The 19,729-nt window shown below is 33.2% G+C and overlaps 2 protein-coding genes across 2 annotated transcripts; both read left to right on the forward strand.

Annotated features, from left to right (window-relative positions):
• The first annotated feature begins 7,902 nt into the window (after nt 1-7,902).
• LOC130628963 (UDP-N-acetylhexosamine pyrophosphorylase-like) lies at nt 7,903-14,543 on the forward strand. Its single transcript, XM_057442030.1, has 11 exons — nt 7,903-8,119; nt 9,837-10,002; nt 10,219-10,354; nt 10,626-10,780; nt 11,220-11,413; nt 11,582-11,647; nt 11,724-11,851; nt 12,700-12,840; nt 12,941-13,096; nt 13,294-13,339; nt 13,659-14,543. Exons 1-11 carry the CDS (start codon nt 7,904-7,906, stop codon nt 13,722-13,724), a joined length of 1,470 nt encoding a protein of 489 aa, XP_057298013.1. The 5' UTR covers nt 7,903; the 3' UTR covers nt 13,725-14,543.
• A 317-nt stretch (nt 14,544-14,860) lies between these two features.
• LOC130628962 (uncharacterized) lies at nt 14,861-19,388 on the forward strand. Its single transcript, XM_057442029.1, has 4 exons — nt 14,861-16,339; nt 16,943-17,107; nt 17,671-17,841; nt 18,282-19,388. The coding sequence occupies exons 1-4, from the start codon at nt 15,940-15,942 to the stop codon at nt 19,082-19,084; spliced, it is 1,539 nt and encodes a 512-aa protein (XP_057298012.1). The 5' UTR covers nt 14,861-15,939; the 3' UTR covers nt 19,085-19,388.
• Nucleotides 19,389-19,729: the final 341 nt, after the last annotated feature.

The raw sequence follows: 19,729 nt of genomic DNA on the forward strand, positions 1-19,729 counted from the left end.
CGTAACAAACACATAAACAGCATCTCGTATCAACTTCCTGAGATTTGGTTACCAGCCCTACAGAAGAAGTAGTTACCTACATCCAGGTCCGAAAATGTTAATTACCGTAATTAACTGTAATTATCAGCTCGTTTCTGATTGGTTAATTTTTATGAATTTCGATCCTCTGCAATTATATAAATACATGCGCAACATCATTTTACTTTGCCCGATGATGGGAGAAGGATCTCCCGAAACGTCGCCTACTAAACTATCATGTTCAAGAAATGATAAACTTTCCACAGTAATCAAAATGAGAAGCCTGCATTTACTACTTGGTTGTTTGGGGTCTGGATCAAAGTTGGTTATTCATTTTTCACATGCTTCATTCAATATGGCAGCTTGTTGTGAACATGGTTTGTAAACATTTTGTTGCTAAAATAAATAAGTCACCAAACGAAAAAGAAGCAAATAAAAAGTAAAAAACAATGCTTCAAAAACTCCGCGCTGCCGCTCTCCTGAATGTAATAATTGCATGCCAAAATCATAAGCTAGGCGTGCGATACTGATCGCACGCCTGTATTAGTGTAGGCGTACGTACAACCGCACGCGGGTGCAAATATTCATGACCAAGACTGAACTGTGTTAATTTCTTTATTTTTGTGAGCCTCGGTTCTCTAGATATTTAGGGTCAGAGTAGTCCCACAGTCACCACCATGACAGCGTCGCTTAGAACATTCTGTTTGGTAAAATACTATAACTTGCGTGACGTAAGTCCGCGGGAATGTAAATAAACACATTCTTAATCAACAAAGCAATGGGATGTTTCACCATAACCATAGTTTTTATCACATGGAAAAAATAAGTATTAACTACATATATTACGTTAAGGTATATAATTACCGTTTTGGAGGGACAAAAAAAGAATAAAAAAATTTTTTGCAATGTTCTCGTTTTATGTAAAAAATATTTTATTACAAAAAAACATGTGTAAGTTTTTTTGTAGTTCACCTCAGGATTGCCACCCAAATCGATTTTTCACCCTTATCTTTTTTTATGGTAAGGTTTCCACTCTCTCTACTTGTATTAATTTCCATTGAGAAACACTAAAAACAAACAGTGTAAGATTTAAGGATGAAGAAGCATAAAATGAGTTCCATACTTTGTGCATAAACATGGCAGCTTGAAGGGTTCAGGGTTTGAATTAAATATTAAAAATGATCTATCATCTTATATGATAATACCAAGTATATTTGACAGTCATAGTGGATGTGTTCATTTTCTTTTGAAGTCGCTGAAATTTTCTTTGAAGTCTCCGAAAAAAATATGTTCATTTTGCTAGCGGGTTTACTTTGTTTACATCGCGTGATAAAAACGAATCAATTTTATTTGCTGAAATAAATTTAACAGTTAACTTTTGAAAAATGTGTCCTTTCACCATCAAAGAAACACAAAAGAACGATCTCTTGTGGTTTAAAGTGGTTCAAAAAAGCATATTTAAAAAGAAAAAGTCCAAGTGAAGAAGTAGAAAAGTGAGGTTGGAAGTGAGAAGTGGAGCTATAGAGGTAAAGTAAAGTTAGGAGTAGTAAATAAAGGCTAGAGTTTGAAGTCGATTTGAAATCACAAATAGTAGGAACTTTGATGTTTTTAGACGTTTGGTTTTTATGTCACTCGAGCACAGACTCACATTTTCAAGGAAAAGCCACTTAAAAGCCTCACATTCTTAAAGTTTTATATTTTACCGCGTTCTCTAAAAAAAGCTTGGTATATTTGTTTACATTTTGTTGCATAATTAATGTATTCCCTGGTGCATAACTAATGTATTTGTCCTGAAGTTCAAAATGCTCCATAAAGCTGTTATAGCTGACTAACAAACAGAAAACTTTGGTTTGTTGAACTCGTTGTAATTTTATTATTTTAACATTACTATTGTTTCTCTTTATATGTGTTTTACCAAGCATAAATAGCTAGCTTTAGTTTCAGCTAAGTGATCCCACTTTTAGTATATTTAACTGGGTGGCTTTGCTACTGTTAGCTAGCTAATGTTAATGAGTCCTACTCTCCCCATCCCATGGCTATAACTCTAACCTATGACTTATATATTTTATTTTTCCTCTTTTTTTATTATCTATAACTAGTGACCTTAGTTTCCAAACTTCTCTTCTTTTATGAGCACGAATTATGATGTAACAAGCCAGCAAAATCTTTTAAAGACTTGAACTTTTACAGGATAGAGTGATGTATATTTATACCATTAAAGTATAATTCTTTTCACATTTACTGTAAACTTTACAAGGGGACCACGTGCATAATGACAACTAGAATAAATTTTTTCAGAATTTAAAGTGTGTGTGTTAAGTTATTTTTTATTGTTTTGTTTCTGACATCCTGTTAAGTCAGCCTACATGTAAAAAGCCAGGTTATTTTTACAGGGGGTTGTAGACATTTCATAGAAAATTTACATGGGTTTATGACTTTATTTTAATTTATGAGAAGATGGTATGATTGTTCCTGTTTTTTATTTGTGTTGCAAACTGCTGTTTTTTAAAATTTTGTGTAAACTTTTGTTTGAAAAAGACTACATGCAATATACTAAAAGAACAAATTTTTGTGGAATTAGCCCCCACTAAAGGCTGTTGTGTAAGCTAATGCATTTTCATATTTCGTATTATAAACTTTTGTTGGAGAGAACTAAACTGTATGTGATGTCATTTTTGCTGGAAGAAATTCCATGGTTTCACGTTTTTGTTAAAAATTTTAAAATTATAGTAATAACTGTGATTTTAAAAAAATTACTAATTGTTCTGACTAAAAGTTTTTTATATTTTATGAAATGCCTGATTTTTCTATGATTTGATGTGTTTCATATAACCTTTTTGTGGAAGATTTATGGACAATGGCAATATAGAACATGCTAACTGAACTGATTTTTGTTGATTTGAATCTGTTTCACATTTTATCTGAACTTTTTTTAGGACAAACCGTAACACTTATGTTTTCCAAAAAAAATAACTTCTTATTCATTTTTGACATTCACGTTTAAAATGGTTGGTAAAGGTCACTCTAGATTTTTGGGGAACAGTATAGTATGTAAGCGAATAAATGATTTCCCAGATTTAAATTTAATGTTTGACACTTGTGATTGAACAAATCACTTTATAAGATGTAAAAATATTTGATGTGTTATTTTTGACTTTATTATTATTGTTGGTGTTGTACATGATTCTTACATTATTTTGATTAGTGATTCAAGCTCTACACATTGGAAGCAACATGTCAACAAATTTTAGGAAAAAAATATTGTGTATTGACAGGTCCTGGCAGACGTCATCAAAATGCAAGTGACCTATCTCTTTTCCGATGTACTCCTGCCTAAGTGGATTTTACAGTGCAAATGTCTGAAGAATAATTTTTGGTACTTTAGAGCACTTTAGTGATGTCAGAAAAATTTTGAAATTTTAAAACACAAATCTCCTTGTGTGTTTGCGAACACATGATCCTATTATTTTTATCAGTATTTCAATCTGTACGCATTACAGGCAACAGGTAAACTACATTTCACCAATTTTTTTTTGTACATACACTGCTGACATTAGCCTAACCTGCAAATCAACCTATAATCTTCTGCCTGAGTGGATTTTTCCATGGGCCTTATAATGATAATAATAATAATAATAATAATAATAATAATAATAATAATAATAATAATAATAATAATAATAATAATAATAATAATAATAATAATAATAATAATAAAAAATAAAGAAAAAATCCTGCCAATTTTTGCAGATTTTTTTCTTGTATTTTTACATTAAACAAAATATGACGTTGTTTAAGTTTTATATTGAATTTTGATGATTTTAGAACAAAATATGGCGTTGTTTAAGTTCCATTATGATCAAATTTTGATGATTTTAGAACAGAATAATTGTGTTGTTTAAGTTCCATATGGTGTTTGAGCTCCATACAATTGCATCTGATGTAAGAAATTGAACTTTATGACTATTAATTTTTAATAGAGATGTTTGATTATCACCACATTTCATTCTAAAATGACAAAGAACGTATCTTTAAAGCTTTAAAATTGCAGTATTCCTTTTTGAAATGAAAAAAAATCTCCCTACAAACGTAAAAAATAAATAAATTAAAACTACTATTTTATTGCTTTAAAAAAGTATATATCAAAAAGCAGTTGGCTGAAATCATTTGAAAATAAAATTTCAATAGCTTTCGTGACCGTTGCTGCATTTAAGCAATACATGTGATCTCCATGTTATGACCTATGCACAAAAGTAACAATTGAAGGAAGTTCATGTGTAAACAAAAGATACATTGAGGTTCTCTATGTAAACATGAGGTTGTTATGCGACATAAATCTTGTATACATTTAAAGTTACATTTTCATTCGTTGCATATTTTCGGATAATATAGAAACACGTAAAACAGTGAAAATATTTCAAAACAAGTTTGAATGGAAGGTTTACGTTTAATAAGTAAATTTCATATGTTAAGAAAAAGAAATGATATGTTGTTAGTTCGAGTGTTGCGCTGTATCTTCATGTTGGATAAGACTGCATAGGCAAACTTAAAAAAACACAAAGAAGACTGCACAATAAGAAATCGCTATTATATCTGAAGAACTAGTGCAGTGCAGAGTAATGTTTTAATAGGTAACCATTAATAAGCAGGCTTAGTAGGGTCCAGGTCCCTTGCCAGCACATGAGACTAATTTCTTTTGTAACACATAAGATTAGGCCTATAACTAGAAACCAGTCCAATTGCACAACATGCTGAACATTGTCAATAGATAGGGTGAGCCTAATTCATACTAAAAACTCAAGTTCTGAAGAGCTTCAGACCACAGTTAGCATGAGGAGAACTTGCAGTTTGACTCCATTGCTTTGAGCCCTTAAGTAATAACAAAATATTTAGCAAAAATGATCTGTTTCAATCAGATTCAGTCAGTACAACACGTTCTGGAGGAACTGAAATTTTGTGAATTTTTTTTGATAAAATATTTTTTAAGGCAGCAAAAATATCTTTGTCTACATTTCATGGCAGTTAGAAATTCAAAACACTTAAATGAGCAAATCCGATCACTTTTAATTGTTTAGAAGGTTTAGAAAGGGACATTCTTGTTTAAGTGAACTCTTAAACCACTTTGAACAAGTTCTTTAGGAAGTTCAAAATGGAAATGGATTTGACATGGTATAGATTTTCCCAAGTCTTTCTTACAATAAAGTTGACTTTGAAATTTTGTTGCGTAATTTCAAGCTTTGGTATGGTGGCAAACTAGACCATTGGATATATTCCTTCTCTAAAGACTGAGTGCAAAGTCTTATTGTCAATAGTTTTAAATCAAAACCAAGTGATGTGTTATCTGGGGACCCACAGGGATATGTACTGGACCCAATTCTTACAATCAGTGATATTCATACGGATGTCATAAGTGACACACGTGTTTCGAAATCAGTCATAAATACCAAAGATGCAACTGACTTACAAATTGACTTATATTTCATCTTCAAGTGGGCAATTAAAAACAATATGAAATTCCATGGTCACAAATTTGAACTGTTAAGATATTGCACAGTAATCTACTAGCTGAAAAAATATGTAAGAAGGATCAGGGTATAATTATGACAAATGACACATCTTTCACGCATCACATTGATAAAGTTGTACATAAAATGAGAAACGTGGCCAGTGGGATCCTGCTTCTCTTTTCAACCAGAGATAAACTAGAATTGCTTACTCCTTGGAAGTCACTTGTTCTGCCAATTCATGATTATTGCAGTCAAATGTGGAGTTCTGTGCTAATGAGACAAAAGAAGAAACTGGATTCTATTCAGCAGAATCTTATCAGAAAAATAAAAGGTGTCCATTCAAAATATTACGTTCAGTTGTCTAAAGAGCTTAACATGTTTTCTTTAGAGTGAAGATAGTACACATCGATTTATTTATGCTTGGAAAATACAGATTAACATTACTCTGCAAACTGGCCTCTATATTAAACGCTTCAATAGACATGGACGTTTGTTAAAGTTACTGCCAATCTATGTGGAAAGTCATCAAATTTTCAATACATATATATGTCACGAGAATGTGGAAATATAAATTTGACAAGTATTTTGATACTCTTGATGACCATCCACATCTTTCATATGACAGTGTTAGAAGATGTCAAAACAATCTTACAACGATGATGAAGATTAAAACGGAAGATAATAGAAGAATGCTGGGGGGATTCCCATTTCTGACTGTGAATGTAGAAAAATCTAATCAAGTAATCGAGTAAATAATTGAGTAAGTATTGATCAGAGCCTACAGATTGTACAATTTTTTTATCGCTGTTATTCGTTCTTAAACTTTTAAAATGCGATCTAAAAAAGCATTTCTATCGCCGTTCTGCCTTCTTAAACTTTTAAAATGCAATCTAAAAAAGCATTTCTATCGCCGTCCTGCCTTCTTAAACTTTTAAATATGATCTAAAAAAGCTTTCATTCGCCGTTCTTCGTTCTTAAGTTTTTAAAATGCTATCTGAAAAAACATTTTTATTGCCGCTTTTTGTTCTTAAACTTTTAAAACACAATCTAAAAAAGCATTTCTATCACCGTTCTTCGTTCTTAAATTTTTAAAACGCAATCTAAAAAAGCATTTCTATCGCCGCTTAAAAATACTTGATTCGAAATTTTATCATTTTCTTTGCAAAGTGATTTGCAAAAATGGCATTTTGATTCGCAAATTGCGAATTGCGAACTGCTAATTTGGACCCTGCATAGAGAGAGACAGTGCAGAGACACTTGTTGGTTCTTATCCACAGAAACAGCTAGTTTTTTATAAGAATAGTTTCAGGTCTCCTGGATATAAAAAAGTATACTTTCACAATTATTGTGAATGATTTTAATATTTTATTTTTTGAACTTGTTACAATTGGCAATTGGCATTTTACAAATCAAAATAAAAAAAGGTGTTAATTTTTTTACATTATAAAACATGTGCATATACATATTTGTGAGTCCTTGTTATGCTTGTTTCCTGGCGACCTTTTGTTTGTTGTTGCTATGGTTAATAATCTGTTTTCAAGTGTGGTATTTACAAATCAAATATTTTGTGCATGCATCTGTGCATGAATTAGTTTTTTAAATCTAAAGATGTCTGAAAGAAGACATGAAGTAGCACAGGCATTAAAACCCTGATAGAAATATAAATGGTCTTTTGTTTTAAATCTCGTTAACTTTCTTTTTTAGAAACCACTAATTGTTATACTTATAATTTCTAATATGGTTGTATAATAATTTCCTGTCTATGTTGACATAAAAGCTTGTGAAGAATATATGTTTGTATGTGTGTAGTTTTAAAAACACAACTTTCGCTTAGCTTCACTGAAGGTTAAATAACTTTACAAATAATATAGATGTGATCTGGACGAGTTAGTTTTTATGGATAGAGTAAAAATTTCATTTGTGCTTGTAATATTATTATATTCATATTTTTACAACTGGATTATTTTATTAACATAAAATATGTACGAATGTAGCTATACACATTTGAAATCAAAGTATCAAAACATTCTCCTTGCTTATCATGTATAGGAAGAAGAAGACAGACGCTGAAAAGAACAAAAAAAAATTGGAGACATTTACAACTGGATAGACTAATTTATTAAATGTTTTTTTTTGCTGTATAGTGTCTGGTTTGATATTGAAAGCTTTTCATATCTTTACAAATGTTAAAAATTTCAATTGGATTTCTTTATGGTTAATAAAATTGATTGCATGTTGCCCAACTTATCAGTCATGTGTGAAATGATTCTTCTGTGTGCTGAAATGTAAATTTTGATCACCGCCCTAGTGTCGTAAAAAATTTCTTTTAAAATTTTTCTTTTGCTAATTTTAGTTCCATTATCTATATGTTGTAATCTATGATTCTTTTTATGTACTTTAGATCTAAAATAAAAATGTCAAAAGCAGAAGTTGAAACCATGTTAAAAAAGCATGGACAAGAACATTTGTTAAAATTCTGGGACACACTGTCTGAGGAGAAACAAAACTCTTTTCTTAAAGAACTTCAATCTATTGACTTCACAAGAGTGGAAACATTGGCAGCAAAAGCCCAAGCAGATTTGTCGCATTGCCAGGTTTGTTCTTACACTTTGTTTTCATTAATTTTGCAGTGAATTTTGAAGTCCTTCTCTGTAAAGTAGTGAATTTTTTTTCTGTTTTTTTTCACTAACATTTGTTTGACCATTAATATACATTTTATGTTAGTGAGAATTAAAATTACTATGTATAGTAAGTCTTACGCATCACTTTGACATCTTTGTGATTTTAAGTGACGTTAACAATCATTTTTTTAAGAAATTTATCTTTGATAAGGTTTACCCTTGTTTTTTTTATTTTGTTTCGTTGAGAATAATGGACATGCTTGTAGGTGGAAAATGTGAACAACAGACCACAGCAGACAGGGATAATAGTTAAAATAATTTATTCTTGTGCTTCCAAAAAATCTGTACCTATAAATTTCAATTACTGCCATTGTAACAAATACGTTCCTGCTTTTTTACCTACAAGAACGTGTACACGTCGCAAAAATCTGCAATGTTTCGTAAAATTTTGTAAGTCATTTATACAGAGCACTGGAATTTAATTATTAATTAGTTTGTTAAAACTTTCACATCATCCACAAGCGCAAATAAATGTGTTGGCCTCAATTGAGCATGTCTCTAAAGACCGGTAAGAAAAATAAATCCTGTGAAATTTTTATTAGCAGTCAGCATATATGATTGATTTCTTCTATTAACGCCATTAAAAATAAACCCTGTGACTTTTATATCATCATCATCATTCATCATTCTCGGCTTAACGTCCGTTTTCCATGCTAGCATGGGTTGGACGGGGTATATTAATGACCCTCTTCCAATCTGATCTAGACTGTGTTAGATCTAAACTCAACTTCCTCTGTATCAAGTCTGCCCTTATAACTTCCTGCCAAGTCTTTCTCGGTCTGCCTCTGGGCTTTGCCCCAGGAACTATCAAGTCTCTACACTTTCTTACCCAATTATCCTCATCCATTCTTTCCAAGTTCCCCAGCCAATTCAATCTTCTTATCTGGATAACATCTTTAATTCTACGGAGACTTAGCCTGCTTCTTAGCTCATCTGAACTCTTTCTGTCTCTCAGACTGGCGTTACACATCCACCTAACCATTCTCATATCATTCCTTTCTAAACGGTCAAGATCTTCCTGCTTCACTGCCCATGTCTCACTACCATACAACATAACACTTCTTACACAGGCCTCATACAACCTACCTTTTACCTCAATTGACAGGACTCTGCTAGTCAACAAAGGAAGTAACTCTCTGAACTTTTCCGAAGCAGAACCTATCCTGCAAGTAACACTTCTTCCAACACCCCCTTCACTGCCCAACATATCACCTAAGTAACAGAAGTTCTCAACTATCTCTAACGAGCCACTGTTGTACATTATTAAAGCTGGAAATACTTCATTCTCTATAATCTCACCTTTGCAACGCTTGCATACAAACTGTATGTCAGCTCTTAACCTTCCACTAATACTACTGCACTTCTTATGTACCCAATGCTTGCAAGTCTGAGAAAAAATTGAGTTACTACCAACCCCTATCCTGCAAAATATATATATTTTTTCTATTAGTTTACATTTTTATGGTAGCATTTTAATAATGTCTTCCAAACCAGTTAGTATGGTTCCATACAAACCGTGCTAAAATAAATATGTAAACGGGTAACCATTTGCATTCAGGTAATAAATGTGCATCTAACCACTTTGTTGTTGTGTGTAATTGATGATAATCATGAGTTATTCCACTGTTAGGATAAGAAAGATGATTTGATGGAATGTCTGCCGAAAGATGTAGTTCAGAAAAAAAGTGCTGCCACTGAAGAAGAAAGACAGAAATGGTGGGATGATGGATTGAAGGGAATATCTGAGGGAACTGTTGCTGTTATACTTTTAGCAGGAGGTCAGGGAACTAGGCTAGGTTAGTATGATGTCATTATTATCGCCTATTCGAAATTAAGTATCTAAGATGCTCAGGAAGGGGAGGGGGGAGTGATACGTAATACCAGTATTACTAGTGTTTCTCGCCAGGGGATATCATGTCTCAAATCAAATTGAATGTGTGAACATTCTTTCTCTAACAAGTTTTACAATAAACATTAAATCTTGATTTGTGTACCATGTTTAATTTTTTTAGGTGTAAATTATCCTAAGGGAATGTATGATGTCGGTCTACCTTCTAAGAAAACATTGTACCAACTTCAAGCTGAACGCATTAATAAATTGCAACAGTTGGCTGAGGAGAAGTATGGAAAGAAATGTGCTATTAGATGGTATGCAAGTTATTTATTTATTTTTACGAATATTTTTGTTCTTTCTGTGAGCCAGGTGAAGAATCCTTCTGCCGCGGTAAAAACCTTTCTTTTGTCATGGTTCTCTTATAAATTTTTACTTGGGGAACTACTTGTCTATACCTCTATCTTTAATTCTAAGGAGATTATTACGTCTAAATTCACTTCAACATCATATCATATTTGGAACTACTCAATATCATAGCCTGCAATATTAGTGCTACTGAAATCTGGTTAATTCTTGTATTGATAGGTATATTATGACTAGCGCTGCAACCCTAAAGAGCACAGTGGATTACTTTCAAGAGAACTCCTACTTTGGTCTGGAACAATCGAATGTTAATTTCTTTGAACAACATCAGCTTCCTTGTTTAACTTTTGAGGGCAAGCTCATTCTTTCATCAACAGGTATGCATGTGAACCAAATATTTGTATACGCTAGGTTCTTTTAAATAAAACTCGAGATAGGATAGCTGGGCTATATTCTATCTATACATTCCCTTTAATGCTCATAGATGTTATATAATTTCCAAAAAAATTTATTTTGACATAATAATGATTAAATAAATAAATAAATGAATGAATAAGTGAATGAATGAATCAATAAATGAATGAATGAATAAGTGAATGTTTGAACGAATGAACGAATGAGTAAATTAATGAACGAATAATTGATTTTCTGGAATTTCTGTTTTGACTGAATTAAAAAACAACCTGATTGAGCCCAATTTGGGCTTGTTGACAAAAGGTCAAGCTAGCGCACAGAAATAGAGTTTGTGTTTTTCGCTTGGCGTGGTCTTCCTCTTTATTTATTTATAAACACTTTTCTAATTCATTATTTATATAGGCAGTGTAGCCAAATCTCCAGATGGAAATGGCGGCTTATACTATGCTTTGAAGACTGGCAAAATTCTGGAAGATATGGAGAAGTTTGGAGTAAAGCAGGTTTTTGTGTACTGTGTTGATAACATTCTTGTAAAAGTTGCCGACCCACACTTCATTGGCTTCTGCATACAAAGAGGAGTTGAAGCTTCTAATAAGGTATGCTTGGATCACTTTATGTCCCTGTGTTTTGTATTAAATGAATAGTATACATGTCGGGTATGGACTTTGCTGTTATAGCATTCATATATGTTTATAGCATTCATCATTACGATGTTTACACTATTAATCGTTCTGCAAAATATCATTTTTACTTTTAACTGTCAGGTGATCATCAAAGAAGATCCAAATGAATCAGTTGGTGTTGTTTGCAAGTGTGAGGGAAAATATCAGGTATGACTTGTCGCTTTCCTCCCTTTTGATTCATAAAACATGTTTGATCTTTTATTTATGCCTTAAATTTTCATAGGTGGTGGAGTACAGTGAAATTTCGCCTGCTACTGCTGAAAAGCGTAATCAAGATGGCAGCTTAACATATAAAGATTCCAATATTTGCTTGCATTTTTTCACCCTTGACTTTTTGAAGAAGATTATAAGGTTGGTAAATTATGAAAAAACGTGTGGATCAAGTCACGTTAAGAACATATTTCTACATAGTCAAGAGACCCAGCATATTTTTTATTACCATCAGAAAATCGGAATTACTAAGGTGGGACTTAAACGTTTTTTTCTGCGGTCAAAATACTGACCGCGCTTTTTGATTGGTTAAATCTATTGTTCTTTGCTTACGTGGTCAATATCGGAAAATTCTTTGTTTTGAGTGCGAATAGCCTCACTCACCCGAACAAATATAACTAATTCTTGTATATTTGAGGGGGTAAGATGCGACCACGCCACCTTTGTTGGTTGATTGTTATTCGGGGTTTGCTAAGGAGGTGGGTTTGAATTTTAGAGATATGCTTTGACACATGTCTAGGCTTTTGTTTGACAGAAACTGAATTTGATATTCACGAAGAAAGCTTAGTTAACTAGGTAAATTATCCTAAACCTTTCTAAAGATACAAAAAGTACCATATTATTTCACACATACAATTCAAGTTTTTTGCGGCGTGCTTTATGCTATTTCTTCGTGGTCGTTTTTTTTGATGTTGTGGCTTCCACTATAAATTTATTCAGGACAAAAATATAAGGGAAAACAACCCAATTTAAGAAAAAATATAAAGTTACCCCGACTCTTTACCCGTAGCGTAACTGATAAAATTTAGCTTTATCTTTTAAAGTATTTATGCGTATCAACAAAGGAAAAGATTTTTATTAACTGCTTCTCTTACTCGAACAATCCTACGTAGATTGATATTAAAGTTAACAGCCTGAGCGCTCAATCCAGCATTTACTGTAACAATTTGTATCACGGTCCTCAATTTCTTTTTCTTGTTTTTTGTCAGCAACCATCTTGACGATCTTCCTCATCACATTGCGAAGAAGAAGATACCACTTGTAAATGAAGAAGGAGAGGTTGTGAAGCCAAGTGCACCTAATGGCATGAAACTTGAAAAATTTGTGTTTGATGTATTTCAGTTTACGGAGTAAGTGATTGTCGGTCGGTCGATCTTTCGACCTTTTGTTCTTTCGTTTTATTCATATGACTTTTCTTTACCCTTTCTTGACTTTTGTGGTTAATTTCAGCAAATTTGCGGTGTTCGAAGTTGATCGTCAGCATGATTTCTCACCACTAAAAAACGGTCCAGACACTCCAAAAGCATCAGCCGTGTCGTGCAAACTCGACACTTTTAGGCTGCATCGAAGTTACTTGGAAGCAGCTGGCGCGACGTTTGATGACAGGTAAGACTTGTATGTCGATTGTCACAATGAGTTCTCTTAAAAGACGTTTCTTTACCTGGAAAATGCCAAATAGGGCGTAAAGAAAGTGTTCGGGTGGTTTCACTAATGATGTAATGCAACAATGTTGAGCTTTCACGCAACAATGTTGAGCTTTCACGCTCTGCTCATACCATAATGCATTTTTTTCTTTATTTCAGTGTTAGGGAGTGTGAAATATCTCCATTGCTCTCCTACGGGGGTGAGGTAAGGACTTAGCGGTTAAAGATATTTTACCCCTCTAGTCCGACAAATTTTAAACGAAGTATTGCCGATTTAAGTACAAATGTTTTCTGTTACTCGATCTTTGAACATGCAGAAAGTTTTTTTCCATGAAGGATTGCAAAAAACTTAATTCTTTGGTTTTACTTAAGAACCGCAAAAATTTTATTAAAAAACTAATTTTTAATTTTGTGTACAGCTAACGTGAAAACTGAAAGCTTTTGTTTTCGCGTATTTGTAATGTTACAAAAAAACATTTTGTATCTATGTAAAAATTTCACCAAAAATTTTTGTTTTCGTGTAGGGATTGCATGAATACAAGGGCAAGCATTTTACTGGCGAAGCACCGATACATCTTCAAATTAAATAGTTAGCAATTAAACTAAAGGAATTTACTTTTGTTTTTGAATGGTTATCATGTGACGTGTTTTGTTGTGAGAAATATTTTCCGTTGTGATGTGTTTATAGAGTGCCAATGTTTACGTTTTGTTGAAATTATTCTTCTGTTTTTCGTTCTGTTTCATATAATGTTTACTTTACGTTATGTTGAACGATTATTTATTTTGTTTTCTAATTTTACTCGTCTTTTTTTTCTGCATATCCAACTTTCTATCTTAAAGACCGGTTTCCACTTCCATGAAATTGGTCGAATTAAAAAGTCGCCGATTACTACGTTATTGATTCGTTCGATTTGACCAATTTAGTTTAAGTGTAAACCCACGAAAGTGTGTCTTTTACATACCGTCACTAATCAAGGAAACACCCGTGTTAACGCCCAGGGCGTTTATTTCAGCGTGTACAGCATGTTGATTTTAACTTTTGTTTTTATGGTTTAATTTAATATATATTATTTATTTTTTATGTTCATACGTTTTATGCACCCGACACACACACACACAAAATTTAATTCAACTTATACAAGGGTAAAAAAAAACTTTTAAAAGTCAGTCATTCTCTGTACAGTATCCTACTTTATTTTCAATAAACTTGGATCTGCGTTAATAACTTTCTGAGACTTTCTGCGCAATGTTGTGCTAAAGGTTAAGAAATATAGGGAAAGTAAAGTAAAATGGCGATCTTAAAATGTGGCAGACATCTTGGTATATCCAACATTGTAATTTAACCACATCAATATTTAGTTCTCATGATATAAATTTTACTTATTGAACATAAACTTCTTAATAGAAAATTGTTGTTTTATATTCTGTTCTCGTTGAAACTTCATGTATGTTTACTCACTGTTGTAATTAGGAAAGGGCGTGGTTAGGGGTTGTTTTAAAATCGATAGTTCTGATTAGGTCCATTTTATTTTACTTTGAGTTGTGCAAATCAGGGGTGGTCCTTGAAATAATTTTGACTTTTTATTCCAAAAATTAAAGTATTTCTCGTGTAACATGAATACATGCATTGATTTTTTTTTTGAAAACTTTGCCTAAAAGATACAGGTCATTATGTTTATTTTTCATTTTTATTAAAAAATTATTTTCATTGTGAAGAATTAGGGGGAAGGGGGGAGGGCGATAGGTATAACATAGGGAAATGTTGGTTTTACGAATTTTTTGACATAAGGGCATAATAATAACTTGAAATGTGTGGTAAAATTTTCTGAATGGTGATATGTTCGCCCTCCCCTTTCTTGCTAGTAATTTTATATTTAGTTATCGTTCAATGTCTGGCCACTGTAACAATTTCCCGAGGTTAGAATGTTTACATTTTACGCGGTAAGCCCTTTCACCTTTAAATATTGCAGAAAAATGCAGGCGCTATATGAAGTGAGGTCCTTTTTAGTCTGTTTCTTTGCACGAAGGTATCATGACGATTTTATATGAATATGTCAATTAGAACTTATTTATTTTCACTTTGAACTTTTCAAAGCTTTAACAATGTTTTTGTAAAAAAAAAATGGGCTAAAAAAGACCTTTTCTCAGCAAGCTCCTGCATCTTTTTGCCGGCCACGGAATTGTTAGAATCAGAAGAACTAACCTCGAAAAATGTAAACATTCAAAAGGTCTTTAGGTTCAATGATTGCCTTTTTTATTTTGCCTAATATCTGATATCGCCAATTTTATTATGTATGTTTTCTGAAAAGACGCGAAGTTTCATTTCAAACTGTACAACGACAACACAACAAGTTTACATTTTTGTTTCTGTTGCAAAAAATCAGTTCTATATGATATTGTTTGTTGAAGGCTAAAGTTTCAAACGTCCTTCAATATTTCACGCCTCACTGACCTCAAGACGCACGCATCGTTGGAGAGCGAAAATGCGCACCAAAGTTCGTAAACTTTCCCGAAGCGGTTGTGCTCAAAGTAAAAGGTGCTAACATTTTTTTCGCTGCGGGAAACTAAAAATCAAAGAATTCAAATTTGCAAGACCTTTCGTAGAGAGAAACAAGCAAATATGGTTGAAGGGATCAGGTTGGAGAATCGGAAATTACATCGCCACTATCCCATGTGATTAAAAGCAGAAGAAGAATTTGAAATTAAAAAGAAGAAGTAGAACAAATATGTTCGTAGAAATTGTATAAATGTTACAGTGTTTCCATTTCTTTCACTTTCATGAAGCTCATGTGAGAAATTTTCCCAATGCTATTATTTTACCGAATGTTTCTGTTTATCACTTCCATAATGGTAGCAGCAGACGCGCGTTATAGAAAGACACCAACAAAGTCATCATCAAACTTTCCAAAACTGACGGAATTTTTCAAAAAGAAACCTGAGTTTAAAAGAAAATGCAAACTAAGTAGATGCGATGTCGAGATACGAAAAGATTTATGTGTGTACCGTGCCGTACCGAAAAAATCGCATTGTTTAGTTTTCAGAAACGCAATTGCTGAGCTTATCCCAGAATATAAGCCAGTCATAAACAAAACGGAATTAAAACATTTTCAAATGCTACCCATTACTGAACTTTACGTGAATACCTGCTCAAGAAAAGTGACGTTTCAAACAAACGCAGAGGGAAAGTATGCAATATTCCCAAAAGGTTTGCACCAGCCAACGTTTTCAATTATAATTTGCAGTCTTGTGGCCCTCTCCCATTGTAAGAATCCAGGGGTCTTACTTTGAATACGACCTATAATAAGAAAAGTAAGCTAGGTTACGAGTTTTGGCAATCTTACAGGAAACATAACTAGCAAGATCTTGCGTAAAACCAATCTCATTCCCGGCTCTTCTTCCAGATTATTTTTTATAGCGATTTGTTTAGATAACCTCCTAATATTTTTTTTATTATTTCCATACTTTTTCAACCTCGTTTACATTGCTTTTTGTTTCTAAAAAAACGCTCGTCGTTTTGTTATAAGAGACATTGATCTCTGAAAACGAGGTTGATGCTTTATGGCTCCTATTCGTAAGTCGTGTTCAGAAAACATTTTTTTTTTCAGTCTACTGAAAAAAATGTTCTAGCATTGCGTAAATTTTGTCTCTCCAAATGAAAAAAATATAGATAATTTAAATATGTTTTCACAAATTTATATTTGAAGGTTTTTATGAACAACGCTCTTGATACAGAAAGGAGGGGAGGGTGTTTAATCAACTTGGTAGGGTGCTGACTCAGTCATTCATGGTACAAATCTTCTTTTTATAGTATTTGAGATGTCATCCGTAGAAGCAGGTGTGTCAATTCCCATACCACTTGGTGATTTTCAACTCTTTGGTGGCGGTGAATGGGCGTTTGGTGATACACAAATAAAAGTGAAGTTTACAAAAGATTCTGCTGATCTTTATAGTGTAAAAGGATACTCGGTAATTGGTGAGAACTTTTTATTAACACCTGTGTTGTTAGCTTTCCTCTACATATTTATTTGAGCAGAGTTAATTATTCTTGAGTCTTTTTGTTTCTACTGGAGAGTTAAATGGCAATAGGCCACTGGCTTAAATTTTTTTTTTTACTTTTCTGGTATAATGTCCCAGTCTAAACAAACTTTTTTTTTTGTAACCGGTCATTTAGTGGTCTTGCTAATAGGGTAATATTCTATAGATGGATTTCGGCGTGACGCAAGTGCCAAAGCCGAAAGAGCTTACCGCTGAAAATGTAAACAACGTAATTCATCTATTGACAGTACTCATCTTTTATCGTATCTCATCTCATTTTTGTGTAAATCGTTGAACAAGTGAATACAAAAACCTCGCTTTTCAACTGGTAATAGTTACGTACCATCCACTAAATTTAAGCTACCAATAAACACATTTTGGGACTGATAAAAATTTCTCTCTGAGGAACTGTGAGACTGGGCGGATATTTAGATTTTTTGTAAAAAATTCTATATTTGTTCGCGTACTATTCTGCTTATACTAAACTTTTTTTCCGTTTAGATTATCTGTCCATACAAGACATAGCAGAGATGTTTGATGTGAATATTTTGCCGAACAGTCCAGCCAGCGTGTTATTAAAAAATATCGACATTGACAAAGCTTACATAAGGAAGGCAAAAATCTATGGATTTTTACAACCGCAACGAGGAAATTATGAACTAGCTTTCTCAGGTAGGAAATACAATCCTTATTTTATCTAGATTGATTAAAGTTCTTCGTTCAAAAAATAGTCGTATTAATTGTTAATCTCTATAATAAAAGCCGTATTTTGTCTGTCTTTCCGCGAGAAGCGACGTGCAACGGGCACACGAAATAGCGTGTAATTCAAAGTCGGGTTTCCCTGTGGATATTTTCACGGGCTAACGAATAGTTTTTAACATATACTAACATAAATTAACAAATCGTCTTGCGCTTTAATTTATTTAACTAGACGAAAGACCGTAGAAAAATCCACGGGTTCGTTCTATTTGCACATTCCGGTCCTTAGATTATCACTCGTCCTACATATCTCGGCCATCACTATTTCGTGTGCGTGTAGCATAAAGTAGTGCTTCGGCTACCATTTTGAATAGAATACGTCTATTAATACAGTTAAGTATATTTTCTTTCAGGTGAGCCGATGAAAGGATTTCAAAATGGTCACATTCGTGTCTTTATCACCAAAGTTGGTAACACCAAAAACTTGGCTATATTACTAGAACTGCAAGATTATTCGCCAGTTACGTTGTTAAAGAAGATGTATGGTCCTTTGATAAACAAAATTAATGTTTTACGAGACCGCAACCAAACGATAGCGTTATACATATCGTCCCTTCCAACTGCGAATTTTTCCAGCACATATACATCTCACGGTAGCTCCAGGTGGATTCATAGAGATTCAGTATTTGGGCCTGGCGCTTATCTTTTAGTAACTTTACCCTTTCCTAAACGGAAAGCTTTAGACATGAAAATTGAGTTATTAGCTGATGGCTTGGGTTTCACTGTACCGGAGAGTGAGAATCTTGCCGGGGATATCGCTTTAGGTGCAATTTCACCGGAACGAATCATGCATATTGGAGTAGACACATTAGCTCTACATAAAAATAAAGATGATAAAAAATATAGTAAGATGAACATACTAAAATTTAAATATTTTATATTTAATGACACGTATTTAGCTGCTGCTGAATCTCATCTCTCCGTTGAAGAGGAGTTGGAGGAATTGATGCCTATAGGTAGACCAGGAGCGTTACTGCAACATCAAAACAACATGGTGGTGCCACAGCGACGGAACAAATTTGGTGGGAGTAATTTAGATGTGTTTTTCAAGCGTGAAGAAACGGAGCGTGAAAATGACAAAAGAGATGTAAATAACGCCTTGGAATCTAAAAAGAACGACCCGCTTACTTTGGCTGAAAACGAAGGTTTATTATAATATCAATAACCTCGTTTACAGGTTAGCTTTGTTAGAAGGAGGTAATAAGCCCTGGGAAGAATTCTGACTACTAATAATAAGATTTTTGTTTGAGATTTTGAATTGAGATTTTTCACATAGGATACACTTCTATGAAAAAAGGCCTAAGAATGAAGTTGCATTCGAAAAAAATGAAAGCTTTATAAATATTTTTATTGCGTTGTAAAAAAAATAGTAAATTGTGTTTATTTTGTAATTTTTCGTACTGGAATTGTAATTTTTTATATATTTTTGTACTTCATGTTGAAAAAGCTGTGTTGGAAAATCCTTTGTGTCTCTCCTCAACTTGCCAATATAAAATTTATATAAAATCAAAGTAAGAGGAGGGTGCAGGGTGCAAGGTGGAGGGTGGAAGGTGCAGGGTGGAGGGTGGAAGGTAGAGGGTGAGAGGGAGAGGGGTGGGGTGTATTTATCTCTTTTGAAAAGTTAAAGAATATAAATGTTCGGGCTCTGGGTTAATGCTATAACGAATATATGCGTATTAACTTGAAAGCCTACCTGTTTTTTGGAAAACTTTTCTCTGGTCGAAATATAATCTGATTTTTAAAACTCGAGGTGCAATTGGCGGCTGAGAAAGGCATTTATGAATTTAACCTCTTTCTTAAA

Source organism: Hydractinia symbiolongicarpus, chromosome 15, assembly GCF_029227915.1.
Source record: "Hydractinia symbiolongicarpus strain clone_291-10 chromosome 15, HSymV2.1, whole genome shotgun sequence".
Lineage (NCBI taxonomy): Eukaryota > Metazoa > Cnidaria > Hydrozoa > Anthoathecata > Hydractiniidae > Hydractinia > Hydractinia symbiolongicarpus.

Excerpts from the sequence above, each read along its gene's own strand:
- LOC130628962 (XM_057442029.1), top strand. The coding sequence starts at position 15,940 with ATGCTATTATTTTACCGAATGTTTCTGTTTATCACTTCCATAATGGTA. Across the intron at positions 16,340-16,942 it reads GTATGCAATATTCCCAAAAG|TATTTGAGATGTCATCCGTA; the intron begins GTTTGCACCAGC and ends TTCTTTTTATAG. Across the intron at positions 17,108-17,670 it reads AAAAGGATACTCGGTAATTG|ATTATCTGTCCATACAAGAC; the intron begins GTGAGAACTTTT and ends TTTTCCGTTTAG.
- LOC130628963 (XM_057442030.1), top strand. The coding sequence starts at position 7,904 with ATGATTCTTTTTATGTACTTTAGATCTAAAATAAAAATGTCAAAAGCA. Across the intron at positions 8,120-9,836 it reads CAGATTTGTCGCATTGCCAG|GATAAGAAAGATGATTTGAT; the intron begins GTTTGTTCTTAC and ends TTCCACTGTTAG. Across the intron at positions 11,648-11,723 it reads AGTGTGAGGGAAAATATCAG|GTGGTGGAGTACAGTGAAAT; the intron begins GTATGACTTGTC and ends AAATTTTCATAG.